Source organism: Lagopus muta, chromosome 1 (genome assembly GCF_023343835.1).
Source record: "Lagopus muta isolate bLagMut1 chromosome 1, bLagMut1 primary, whole genome shotgun sequence".
Lineage (NCBI taxonomy): Eukaryota > Metazoa > Chordata > Aves > Galliformes > Phasianidae > Lagopus > Lagopus muta.
Genome location: NC_064433.1, coordinates 119766286 through 119778102, shown reverse-complemented (window position 1 = coordinate 119778102; position 11817 = coordinate 119766286). Strand labels below are relative to the sequence as shown.

The 11817-nt window shown below is 57.7% G+C and overlaps 1 protein-coding gene across 1 annotated transcript; it reads right to left on the bottom strand.

The window, feature by feature from the left end:
• Positions 1-565: 565 nt before the first annotated feature.
• LOC125697294 (maestro heat-like repeat-containing protein family member 2B) lies at positions 566-11408 on the bottom strand. The gene is made up of 32 exons (XM_048954318.1): positions 11333-11408; positions 10981-11055; positions 10573-10694; positions 10311-10433; positions 10006-10171; positions 9753-9851; positions 9487-9638; positions 8993-9136; positions 8382-8474; positions 8028-8097; positions 7799-7912; positions 7623-7696; positions 7171-7290; positions 6916-7023; positions 6567-6726; positions 6398-6438; positions 6080-6221; positions 5618-5670; positions 5181-5288; positions 4794-4913; positions 4500-4622; positions 4210-4365; positions 3866-3988; positions 3491-3570; positions 2948-3083; positions 2739-2831; positions 2257-2352; positions 1959-2082; positions 1647-1756; positions 1108-1260; positions 720-874; positions 566-617 (listed from the first exon to the last, which is right to left on the bottom strand). The coding sequence occupies exons 1-32, from the start codon at positions 11406-11408 to the stop codon at positions 566-568; spliced, it is 3561 nt and encodes a 1186-aa protein (XP_048810275.1).
• Between the last annotated feature and the right edge of the window lie 409 nt (positions 11409-11817).

Below are 11817 nucleotides of genomic sequence, written 5' to 3'. Positions count from 1 at the left end.
TCTGTGATGTCTGTCAGGAGGATGGAGCCAGGCTTTTCTCAGTGACATCCAGTGACAGGATAAGGGCAATGGGTACAAGCTGGAACATGAGAGGTTCCACATGAATGCTAGAAGAAAAACTTCATGGTGGTGGTAACAGAACAGTGGAACGGGCTGCCCAGAGAGGTTGTGGGGTCTCCCTCTCTGGAGACATTCAGAACCTGCCTGGACACATTCGTGTGTGACCTAATCTAGGTGTTCCCAGCAGGGGGATTAGATTACATGAGCTTTTGAGGTTTCTTCCAATCCCTGACATTTGGTGACTGTGATTCTGTAACTGGTATGGAGAAGAGACAGCAGCTATTGAAATAAAGACTTGGTTTAAAAAAAAAAAAGGTACTATTTTTATATATATATATATTTATTTATTTATAATAAATAATACAATTTTTAAGCTCATCTTCTCTTTTCTCGTTCTCTTCTCTTCTTTTCTCCTTTTCTCCTTTCAAATTTCCCTTTTCATTCCCTTTTTCCTTCCCTGCTCCTTTCCTCTCCTCCCTTCCTTTCTTATCCTTTCTTCTTTTTGCTATTGGCTCCATCGCTGAAGACAAAATTCTCTTATTCTCCTCCATGTCTCACTAGAAAAAGTAGAGTCGCAACTTGAGACTATTCACAAAAAAGAAAAGCTGCCTCCTCCCTACATCCCTCTGCAGCAACAGCAAAGGCGGGAGTGCCAGTACCTGTCCGTTGGCCCAAGCGGCCGGGAGAAGTTGCTCATCACGGCCTCAGTGTGACAGCGGGTGAGGATGACCACCGCCTGGCACAGGAAGGGCAGGAACGTGCTCTGCTGCGCAAACGATGTGATGCTGCGCAGGATGTAGAGGATCGGAGGCACCTGAGAGAAGAAGGGGAGAAAGAATGACTTGCTGCATCCTGCACTCTGCAGGGCCCAACCACGGACATTCAGCGCATGAGCAGTGCCTGCTCCCTTGACATGCTGCCAAGTCCTAAGCCTGAATTTCATGCCAGCTACCCTGGTCTCCATGCCCTGAGCACAAGGGGCAAACGGCACAAGTCATAGTGCAACAGCCAGCAAAAGTCCAAGACACGTGAAGGAAAGTCTCTTACGTTCCAACTGATGTCCTTCCCGTGCATCTGCAGGAAGGTGGTCATCCACTTCCCAGCAGCACGCACACGCACTCCGTTGGCTTTCCGGATCGTCTCCTTGATGGCAGTCATGAAGTCAACGGTGCGTTCTAAGGGGAAGTTCCTGCACACGATCTGCAGAGAAATGAGAAGCGGGAGAGATCTCATCACTGCTCTGCTGCAGCTGTCTGTACCCTGCTGTTTATACGGAAGGCGGTTGAGCCTTCTCTCAACTTCTGCACCCATGGTGTTTGCTTACATGCAAAGCCTACCTCCCAGCAGCCACAGTCACATGCATGCAAGTGCACACACACACACACAAACGCACATCATGGAGTCAGCTCCTTGCACTGGGTGCCTGAAGGCCAGACGTAGCTCAGAGCCTCCTGCTACTTGCACTGGGAAAAGAGCACTCAGGGTAACAGCTCATTTTGGAAACAGTGTCAGAGGCTGGGAGCAGCACAGGGTCGTGCAGAAGCCTACACACAGAGATCACACCACCCCTTCTTGGGTCCACATACCATGGCCATTTTGGATGTGGTCTGAAGCTGAGAGGCGATGCTGCAGGCATGCAGCCCCTCGCACAGGCTCCTGATGTCACCCGTCTCGATGTCTGTGTTGGTCGCTTTGGCTGGAAAGAGCACAGGGAGAAAAGGGAAGTCATGCTTCTGGAAATGAAACTGCATTCCACGGGGGAAAGACAGAGGACAGGGTGGGGACAAGAAGAGAGCTGTGCACGGTGCCTCTCCCTCCTGTAAACAGGGCCCAGCCCGTGGGGCTCTGGTAGTGCTACAGAGGAGGGCAGAGGGCTGGAGCGTGCCTGCTCCACTCACCTTGGATTCGCAGAAGGGAGCTCAGACAGGTGACAGCCAGCTGGCGGGATGCGGGCATGGGGTCACAAGTCAGAGGCGCCAGCAATCCCACCAAGGAGCCAAAGTGCTCACAGGCATCTCTTCTCTGCAGGGGTGAGAGGCAGGAACAAAGCTGTAGACGGCCCCAGCTCTCTCCAGCTTCTCCCATCTGTGCCTTCCCCACGCCATGACACAGCATGCACAGCTGGGCAGAGCTCGCCTTCAAGCTCTGGGGCACTGGGGAGGGAGCAGGGAGCACGCGGTGGGGCTCTTTACTCACTTGAAGCTCTTCACAAACAGCCAGCAGCTGGGAGCAGGTCTGCAGGGCCCTCTTGCGCTCCCACACGTTGGTTGATGTCATAGATTTCTGCAGGACCTGGGGTAGAGCATCTGTCTCACTGAGGACGTCTTTTCTTTCCCTTGCTGCCACCCCTCTCCCTGTCCCTCCTTTCCCAGCGCTTTCCCTTAAGGCCTGCCCTGTTGCTCCATGTGGCCTCCTGCCTCACTGACCACCGGCACTGCCGCCCCGCTCTCTGCAGACACGCCTGCCTCCTAACCCAGGAGCTTTTCGTCGGCTGTGGCCTCCAGGGGCTGGCTCCTGCTTTCCCCCTGCAGGGCCCATTTCTCTGCCCATTTCAGCTCGCAGTGAGCTGGCACGTCAGCAGGAGATTTCTCCCCCTCTGATCCTCCTCTCAGTCCCCAGATCTCTGCCCCCGCTATTGACAGGCACCATGCTTTCTCCCTTGCCCCACGAATACTCACATGGACTATGTTCTGGAAGAAGCCACCGCTGGGCTCTGTCTCCAGCAGGACCACCATGAGCCGGCCCAGAGCTCTCAGTGATGTTTGCTGAAGCTGAAAGCAGAAGAGGGGAGTGACGTGTAGCATCACGGCTGCTGCCAGAGCAGAGGTTGTGTGTGCTGAGGTAGGGTTCTGACCGAGAGGTGGCCGGGAAAGTTACGGCAGGTTACCTGCAGGTACTGTGCTGCTTGCTGTGACTTCCTGATCTTCAGCATCATCTCTGCTGAAGGGTGTGTCACGATGTTCTTGCAGCACAGGACCAACATCTCACGCAGGTCCTTGCTTTCAGAAGAGGGCTTCAGCTTGCTGAGAGGAGGAAAACAGGAAGAGAAATCAGAAAGGGTATTTACCTCTCCAGACTGGTTCAGACAACATCTGAGTTTCTCCTAATTGACAGCTACAAAGCCAATACCCCCACCCAGCTCATGCTGCTGAGCACTGCCTTCAGTTCCAGCAGCGCCCACCTCCTCCCCGGCAGCAGTGAACCACCTCCTGCTCTGGAGGGAAGGAGACCCCAGCTCTCCCTCTCTTCCCTGCCAGGGCACAGGAGCACCAGGGCCTTTCTCCCTGCCCAGAACCTCAGCTTTGCTGGGCACAACAGACCAGCCGTCTCTCCTGCTGTAGATGTGGTTCCTCCCCCCCTGGCCCCTCCAGGCCCTCAGGAGCTACCCAAAATGGGGATCACCATCCTGACTTGCTACCTCAGCCCTTACCTCAACTGCTCCAGGGCCAGAACCACCTTGAGAGGCACTGGGGAGACAGGCATGCCCGAGTAATACTTCTTCATCAGGTCCTGCAAGTCCCAGAGAGACAGTGTCAAAGTGGGCAAGGGGCACACAAGAGCTGTTCCACCCGGCCCCCAGACAGGCACAACTGCCACACACCAGCCCCATCACTTTCCTGTGGAAGCACTGCAGGATGCAGCAGCTGGTGCACCCAGCCCGCTGCCCAGCCACTGCCTGCCAGCACCCAAGGTCCCCACCAGCTGGAGACGTGTAACTGCTGGACACCTGCATGCCTCCAGGGAAGCGAGCCTTGTGGCGCAGCCCAGAACTCCTCTGCAGACAGCCCCGTCTCCAGGCACTCACCATCAGGATCTCCAGCAGCTTGCTCTTCAAGGAGGGGTTAAAGCTTGCAGAATCACCCACAGCTTGGTAGGCAGAGCTGCAGTCGGTGATGCTCTGCACCAGCGCGAGGTTGTTCTGCAAGTCCTGAGGAGCAAGAGAGAAGAACATTCTTTGAACTGCGGGAAGGGACAAGGGCTGCAAGGGACACACGTGGGGACAACGCTAAGGGAAGGGCTTGGATCTTTATCTGGGCACAAACAGTTCCCCGAGGGACCTTTGGAAAGGAAAGGCCCATCTCAGCATCCCCCCATGTGGAGAGGCTGCAGAGGGGCGCTCTGACACCCTGGCACGCTTTGAGCTCTCACCCGGCAGCTGCAGCTGTAGAGCATCAGGACGTTGCCCACGATGTCTCCCTCCAGGTGGGCGAGCAGCTGTTCCTTGGAGGCACGCAGTGCCACGCTGCCGTGGGCGAGCATGAGAGCGCTGCGTGTGGCATGAGCTCTCGTGCTGTCCAGCTCCATCTGTGTGGGAAGAAATGCCTTGAGACACTCGCTAACGGCCCCCAGTGCCCCGCGATGCTCCTGGGCTCCCAAGGCAGGAGCTGCAGGGAAAATAAGGCAGAAGAATGCCAAGATGGAAACCCGTAACGCTTTACCTTCTTGCGCCTGGAAATCCTGGCATTGCGGCCTTTGCACAGCCTGGACGCAAACATGGTGAGCGTGGCCAGGACTGTGTGGAAGTTGTTCTCAGCAGCATGGCTGAGAAGAGAGATGATTCCCTGCACAAAAGAACAAGGGGCCGTTGGCACAGGCCTGAATCTGCAGGTCTGCTCCTGAGCAAAATGGCAGCAGTGCAGAGGTTGAAAGGCCCGGAGCAGGGCCAGGAGAAGGCCTCTGCCCCAGGGCCAGAGCAGGGATGCTCACAGGAGCTGGAGGAGAGGACAGCTCACCTGGGCCTCACGTGGCTCCTCTGCATTTGCCTCCTCCAGGTGCTGTAGCAGCTTCTCCTGCACGTGGAGGACTCCCTGACAGGATCCCAGCACCGTGCCCAGAGCCTTGTACAGGAATGACTGCAGGGGAAGAAGCTGAGATGTGGCAGCAGCTTAACCTGCTGGTGGAGGGCCAGGTGGGAAGGAGCCAAGCTCCCTGGCGGTTGCTGAGAGCAGCTGCGGGGCCGAGCTTTAGCCATCCCCGGGCAGATTGCAGGGAAAGGCCCTCTGGGGGGCATAGACTGGGGAAGCAGCATCTGCACCCGCGTGGGCAGAGCACCAGCCGCAGCCCCAGCCCCAGCTGGACACCTGCAGCTGCACCGCTGGGTAGAGCCGGGGGGAACTCACCTTTTCTGCAGAGCTGCTGGCAGAGCTGCTCAGCCGCTGGCTCAGCTCACAGCTCAGGGCCTCGATCCATGCCTTCTCCTCTATTGTGTCCAGCGACGCCTTCAGGAACTGTTGGAGAACAGGAGAAGACAATGTTCCCTTGCCCTTTGCCTCTTCCCTCGCTCCCAAGTTGCTGCAGCCCTCTGGGGAGAGGTGCCTGGAAGAACAGTCCCTCTCCCAGCTCCCCCAGTGTTCCCTCCATTAAAGCCACCCACCCTCTTCTCCTAAGACCCCTCTGGGCTTGGGACAGAGCAGAAGAGGCAGCGCCACAAAGGCGTGCGGCCGCTCCGCAGCAGCGCTTGAGAGGCTGTTCCTGCCCCACAGTGGCTCACGTGGGAGCGGGGCTACTTGGGGCAGGCAAGCACTTCTCTGCACCGCGCCTCCCGGCAATGCTGTACCTTTAGCAGACGGCGCTCAAACTCGGCAGTGTCCGGGAAGCTCTCATCTTTCCCTGCACAGCAATAGGAAGACAAAGACCCTTACTTAGGATCAAGGCACAGAAGAAGAGCTGCTGCAAACCTGGCTTGGCCTGGGCACTTGACACTACCAAGCTGGGACCTGCACCCCCTCCACAATGACCTGTCCCTCCCCACAAACACTGCCTCCACAGGAACACGGAACTAAGTGCTCCAAGGCTGCTGTCTGAGGGGACATGAAGGGCCCATCCACGTCCTGGAACGGGCAGATCTCTGGTGGGATAGGTCCCTGGGCCTCAGTGCTGACTCCCAGGAATGGGAACAGCAGCAGAGCAAGAACTGGCCTGCAGGCAGTGCTTCCCCTCTGCCATGCTACAGAGCTGCATTTTCACTCCCCCCCTTCCCTTCCCTGCCTCTGCCTCTTCTTCCCCTCCAGTGCTTTACCTTCAAGACACTGCAGCAGCAGGGGGATCTCAGTAGCCCACATGGCCCCCACAGCCCTGTGGAACCTGCTGTGGAGGTTTTTCATCAGCAGTAAGGCAGCAGCTTGGAGTTTGCTGCCTGCAACAGGGCTGCCTGCCACCACCTGAGTGAGAGCAACACAAAGCAGGGTCACTTCTGCAGCAAGAGCAACGGCTTTCCCCCAGGATGGAAGCAGCTCGGCTCTGCTCTGGCAGGCAAGGAGCAGCCAACAGCTTTGCCCATGGCCATGCTGCTTCCTCCTGGGTGCTTGTGGCACCGGCCTCTGGAGCATCTACTCACCAGCAGTCGTGCCAGCAGTGTCTGGGGCGTCAGCAGTGGGCCTGCAAAGAGAAAAAAAGTGCTGAGTAAGACTCCAAGACACTGTGTGCCCAGCCACGCACACCTCCGCTGTCCCTTCTGGGTGCTACCACAGGTCAGCAGAGCTCACTGAGGGAGTTTTTGCTCCTACCTTGAAACATGGAGCTGACAAAATGGGGATCCAGATGTTCTATCGGCCGTCCTGTCAGCTCCTCTCTCTCAGCCAGGGCACAGACACAGCGGGAGACTGGGATCAGCATGCCTGTGTACTGCGCTGGCACCACAAACAACAGCAGCCGCGGCCACAGGAGCTGTAGGGAACGAGGCAGTTGAGCAGGTCAGCATTCCTGCCTCTGCTCAGAGATGAAGAGGACTCTGTGAATTTCCCTGAGTCCTGTGTGCTTCAGAGCACATTGGAGGAGAGACCTGGGGTCCTGGAATGGGACGAGGAACACGTGAGGGAAAGGCAGGGAGCAGCAGCAGGGCAGAGCGTGACTTACTTTGGACATCCCTCTCACAGAGACGTCCAGTGATCCCAGGATGTCCATGCACAGCTCCTGGAGAGCTCCTTCTTCCTGGGCTTCCCGGGCAGAAAGGTCTCCGGCTGCCTGCACAACAGTGGTGTTGAAACACTGGTTATGCTCAGTTCTCAGGAGCCTCTCAGGAGGCTCAGGTGTGGCCTCAGCGGTGCTTCTGTATAGCAGCCTCTGAGCAGCACGGGTCTTCCAAAGGAAGATGCTGCCCACTGCCCTTACCCTTCTTCCTGTGGCGCGGCTGAACTCCCTGAAGATGTGCCCCACCACATCCCAGGCTGAGCAGCTCCGGGTGTTCGAACTGAGCAGATCCTTGATGAAATACAGAATAGCCGTCCTCACCTGCAAGGGGTCAATTATGGGTGTGATTTTCCTGGTCAGAAGGCAAAGGGAAGCCACCTGCTCATCGGGGCAGCCCTTTGGGCATGAGCAGAGACAGCAAGAGCACTGGAGAGGCTTTAGCTACTGAGATGAGGGCCTGGCCTTAACACCAGGCTGTGCGCTTTCCATGCACAGCACAGGGACCTGCCTGCTCCACTCTGCCTGCTCTCCCCACAGGAGCCATCATGACCGTGTGACCAATGCCCCAGCACCTCTCTAGTCACCCCAGCCCTGCCCGTGCTGGCAGCAGCATCACCACCCCGACAGCGCTTTCTTTTCCCCAACCAGCTCACCCGGATGCTGGGGTCGCTGCACAGACGCTGCACAGCCTCGACGACCTGGGGCAGCATCTCCGTCATCACGGGCTCTGCAAGAGATGCACAGAAGCATGAGCGGAGCCACAACACAGATGGCAGAAGGGAGCCCTGGCAGTCCCAAGGCGTGGTACTGACCAACCCGTGGTACTGACCATCAGAGCGAGCCAGAGCACCCAGCAGACCCAGGGCTGCCACGCATCCAGGCTCCCAGTCATCGCCCAGCTGCGACTGCAGAAACAGGATGGTTTCCTCTGGGCAGATCCGGGCTGCAGGGAGGAAATCCCACGCTATGTTAGCAAGAACCTCACGCCCATTCCTGAAGTTTGTGAGAGAGGTTTTGGCCAGGGCAGCGCCAAGCATGGCCAAAGCTCCTCTCCTTACCCTGCAGCATGATGCAGTGGGTCAGCTGTGCACGACCAGCCTCGCTGTGCTGCTTGCTGTCGTCATAGAGCTGTGGGAACAAGGTCCATTTGATACAATCACATCAGCACTGAGGACGGAAAAGACACTGTGCTGCCCGCTCTCGTCTCCCTGGGCACTCTCGGGAAGAGGGCAGGCAGACAAAACCCAGCCCTCCCCACAGCATCCCCGAGAGTACATGCATGGCTCTGGACCTGCCTTGAGCATGCAGGAGCTAAGGCTGAGCCGCCTTATTCAGGGGTCAGAGCTTTGCAGTCCTCCTGAGACTTAGCCAAGAGGGAAACTGCTGTGGGCGCAAGGATAGGCTCCCCTTACCTGGTAAAACACGGCACTGGTGACGTCCAGAAACTTGTCCCCTGGGATTACAGACTCAATGCCCCCTAAGGCCTCCAGGAAGATAGTGAGGCTCTGCAAGAGAGCAGGAGAGGAAGAAAGGGATGAAGCCACATCTAGCCACTTGGGAGTGGAGAAACTGTTTCCCAATTGTTTCTCTGCAGGGAGAAGCTCCTGCACAGGCGTTCTTGTTTATCCCCCACCTCCCAGCGGCACCAAGGGAGTCTCTCTGCTCTCAATCGAGCCGTGTTTGGGCATCATTTGCAGGCATTTCCCACCCAGCAGCCCACTTCTCCCCCATCAGATGCAACTGGATGTGGTCCCCCCAGTTGTTAGCATAGAGCTCCTCAGGCACTCAGAGCCCCACAGTGGTGGTGAAACTTCCCATCCCCAAGAGATGAGCCCCAGTGATTCTTGGTTCCCTCCTGGCTCCTGTCTGGGTTGTTCCTTCTCTGACTGAAGAGCTCAGGAAGCCTCAGAGCTCCCTTGAACACCCATTCCTTCTTTCTCCAAGGGCTCCCCACCTCCTCCCTGGCCCCTCGTGGCATTTGCACGGGCCCCACGTCTACCCTGAGCCCTGCACAACAACTCACCTTGGCCACCCTGCAAATGTCTTGGATCTCCTGACACGGGTGAACGAGCCAGAGGAGCTGCTCCCAGACCTGCTCTTGGTGCCGCTCCTCTTGCAGGAGAACCTCCAACATGGCAGCCACAGCCCCAAGGACGGCCTGTTTGTCCTGGAGAGGATGGCAGAGGCCCGGTATCAAAGACTGAAGGTCTGCCCTTCCTACACAGAGGGCTTTCCCCTTCCCCTTTCCCTTCCCCTTCCCCACACCCCCACGCCCAGCAGGAGATGGGCTCGCTCTGGAGGGCAGGCAGCTTTTCCCCATACCCTCATCCCCAGCTCTTCCTGCCACAGTGCTGTGACATGCAGCTGCTCCCTGGCACAGAGCCACTTCAGGGCCCTTTGCAGAGCCAGCCCACTCCCTCTCATCACCCCTCAGCTCTCAGCCCACTGGGCACAGACAGAGCTGCCGACATGGGTGCCCCTGCTGCCATCCTGGGCTGGGAATGCAGCAGTGCTCACCTGTTCCTCCTGGCAGTCTTGCCAGTTCCACACCACAGAGAAGAGCAGCTCGTGAAGGTTTTCACAGATCTGCTCTTTCTCCATGGCAGGCCAGGGGCATTGCATTCCTGAGGACAAGTAAGTCTTGACTCCATCCAGCCACTGTTTCAAAACTGAAAAAACAAAATAATTAAAAAAATAAATTATTATTATTATTTTTTTTAAGAGAGTGAGAAAACGGAGTCTGTGAGAGTCTGCAGCAGGGCTGCTCTGGGGCCGGCACTCACCAGCACAAGCGATGCGCAGGATCTGGCCACTCTTCACCTGGCCCACCACACTGCGCAGGCCTGCCAGCATCAGCCACACAAAGGGGATGCACTGTGGAGCTGCAAAGAGGAAGGAGAGGGCCACAGTCAGAGCCCCGGCAGCAAGGTAGGTGGACAGCAGCCCTGCAGCCCCCAGCTCAGTGCAGATCACACTCAGAGGGCAGAGACCCCTTTCCCGGTTGTTATAGATGTCAGGAGGTTGAGGGTACTCTACCATAGGTGCTGAAGAGTTTGCTCAGGGTGTTGAGCACAAACTCCTTGGACATGTCCCCCGCGGCCTTCAGGTGGCTCTGGAGCTCAGCCATCACCAAGGTGAAGTGCGTCCGAGCCAGAGCCACCAGGACATTGCTGGCAGCTGTCTTGACATTGCTGGTCACGCCCTGGAAGAGAGACACTGGTGACACGCGGCCCAGGAGACTGCCTGAGGCCCTTGGAAGAGCTAAGCCCCCACCATCCGCCAGCAGAACACCAGCGTGGGCAGGCGGTTGGTTCCCTTTGCCTTTGGGAGTGAGCCCTCACCTGGGCTGCCGTCAGGTCCCGGGACACCTCTGCCAGCAGCCGGTTCACCACTCCGCACGGCGGGCGGCTGCTGTCTTGGCACAGGGCGCTCTCCAGCTCACAGTACGCCTGCGCTCGGTCGCCCTGGGGACAAGGATCAGTCACGCTCGTTTTGCCCGCTGCCACCCATCGCTCTGTGGATGTGCTGCCGGGCCTGGCACCCACGGCACCGTGGCCCTGGGCCAGGAGGGCAAGGGTTGCTGGTTGGATGTCCCCAACTCACCTCCTGATCTTGCAGGCGCTGAAGCAGTAAGGTCGCGGCGCAGGTAGGGACAGGGCTTGACACCCTGCTTCTCTCCCTGCGACGCGTACGCCTGGGCACGCAGCCCACACAAGCAAAGAGACCTGGAAGGAAAGAGCAGAGCAGCTGCTGCAGGTGTTGCTTGGAGCCAGGGCCGAGCACCCGGCCAGCTGTGGGAGGAACGCTCCTCCAGCTCCACAGCGCAAGGCTGCGTGTGGTTGGCGGGGACAGGGGAGGGAGCTTTCCCCTTGCTGGGGTGCTGGGGAAACCACGGTGAGCAGCTGCACTCGGCAGAGCAAGGACAGCGCTGCTGGCACGTCCTAAACAGACACTGGAGGCACACGTGTGCTCGGGCAGCGTCGTGGTGTCCAGAGAGGTGGAGGGACTCACCTCGAAGGGCTCTCAGCCTCTCCATGATAGCAGGATGCCTCCAGATAGACACAAAGCTCTCTCTGGTTCCACTTCCTGCGGGTCCCACAAGCGGACTGAGCCACCGCTCCCACCGCTCCACAAGGGTGGATGACGCAGCCACTGTGACACCACACTGCAGTGTCACCTCACAGAGAATGAATGACACGCCCCGGGCTGGGGGCCAGACAGGTCCCCAGGGCAACCCTGCAGGCCCTCAAACACAGTGCGCTTGTGTGATGCAATCGGCTCTGGGGTTCCTGTTCCATGCTGATGCAGGGAATCACCTCAGCAGGTGATGGAGAGCCCCTGCCAGGGAGCAGCTGCTGGGCACCGTTGCCCGGCGTTGTCTTAGTGACTGGGGACTCCATGCCGGGAGGCACTGAGGCCCCCATCTGCTGCCCCGACATCCTCTCCAGAGAGCTCTGCTGTCTACTGGGGGCACGTGTCAGAGATGTTAAGGAGACTCCACCGCATCTGATCAAAAATGAATACATTAATAATAGAGAAAAATCTTCTTTATGGTGAATGTAACAGAACAGCAGAACGGGCTGCCCAGAGAGGTTGTGGGGTCTCCCTCTCTGGAGACATTCAGAACCCACCAGGACACATTCGTGTGTGACCTAATCTAGGTGTTCCTGCTAAGGCAGGGGGATTGGACTGGATGATCTTTCAAGTTCCCTTCCAATCCCTGACATTTAGTGAAACACATCCCTCTCACAGAGACGTCCAGTGATCCCAGGATGTCCATGCACAGCTCCTGGAGAGCTCCTTCTTCCTGGATGGTGTCTTGTTCATGATGCTGCCACCTTGTTCAAA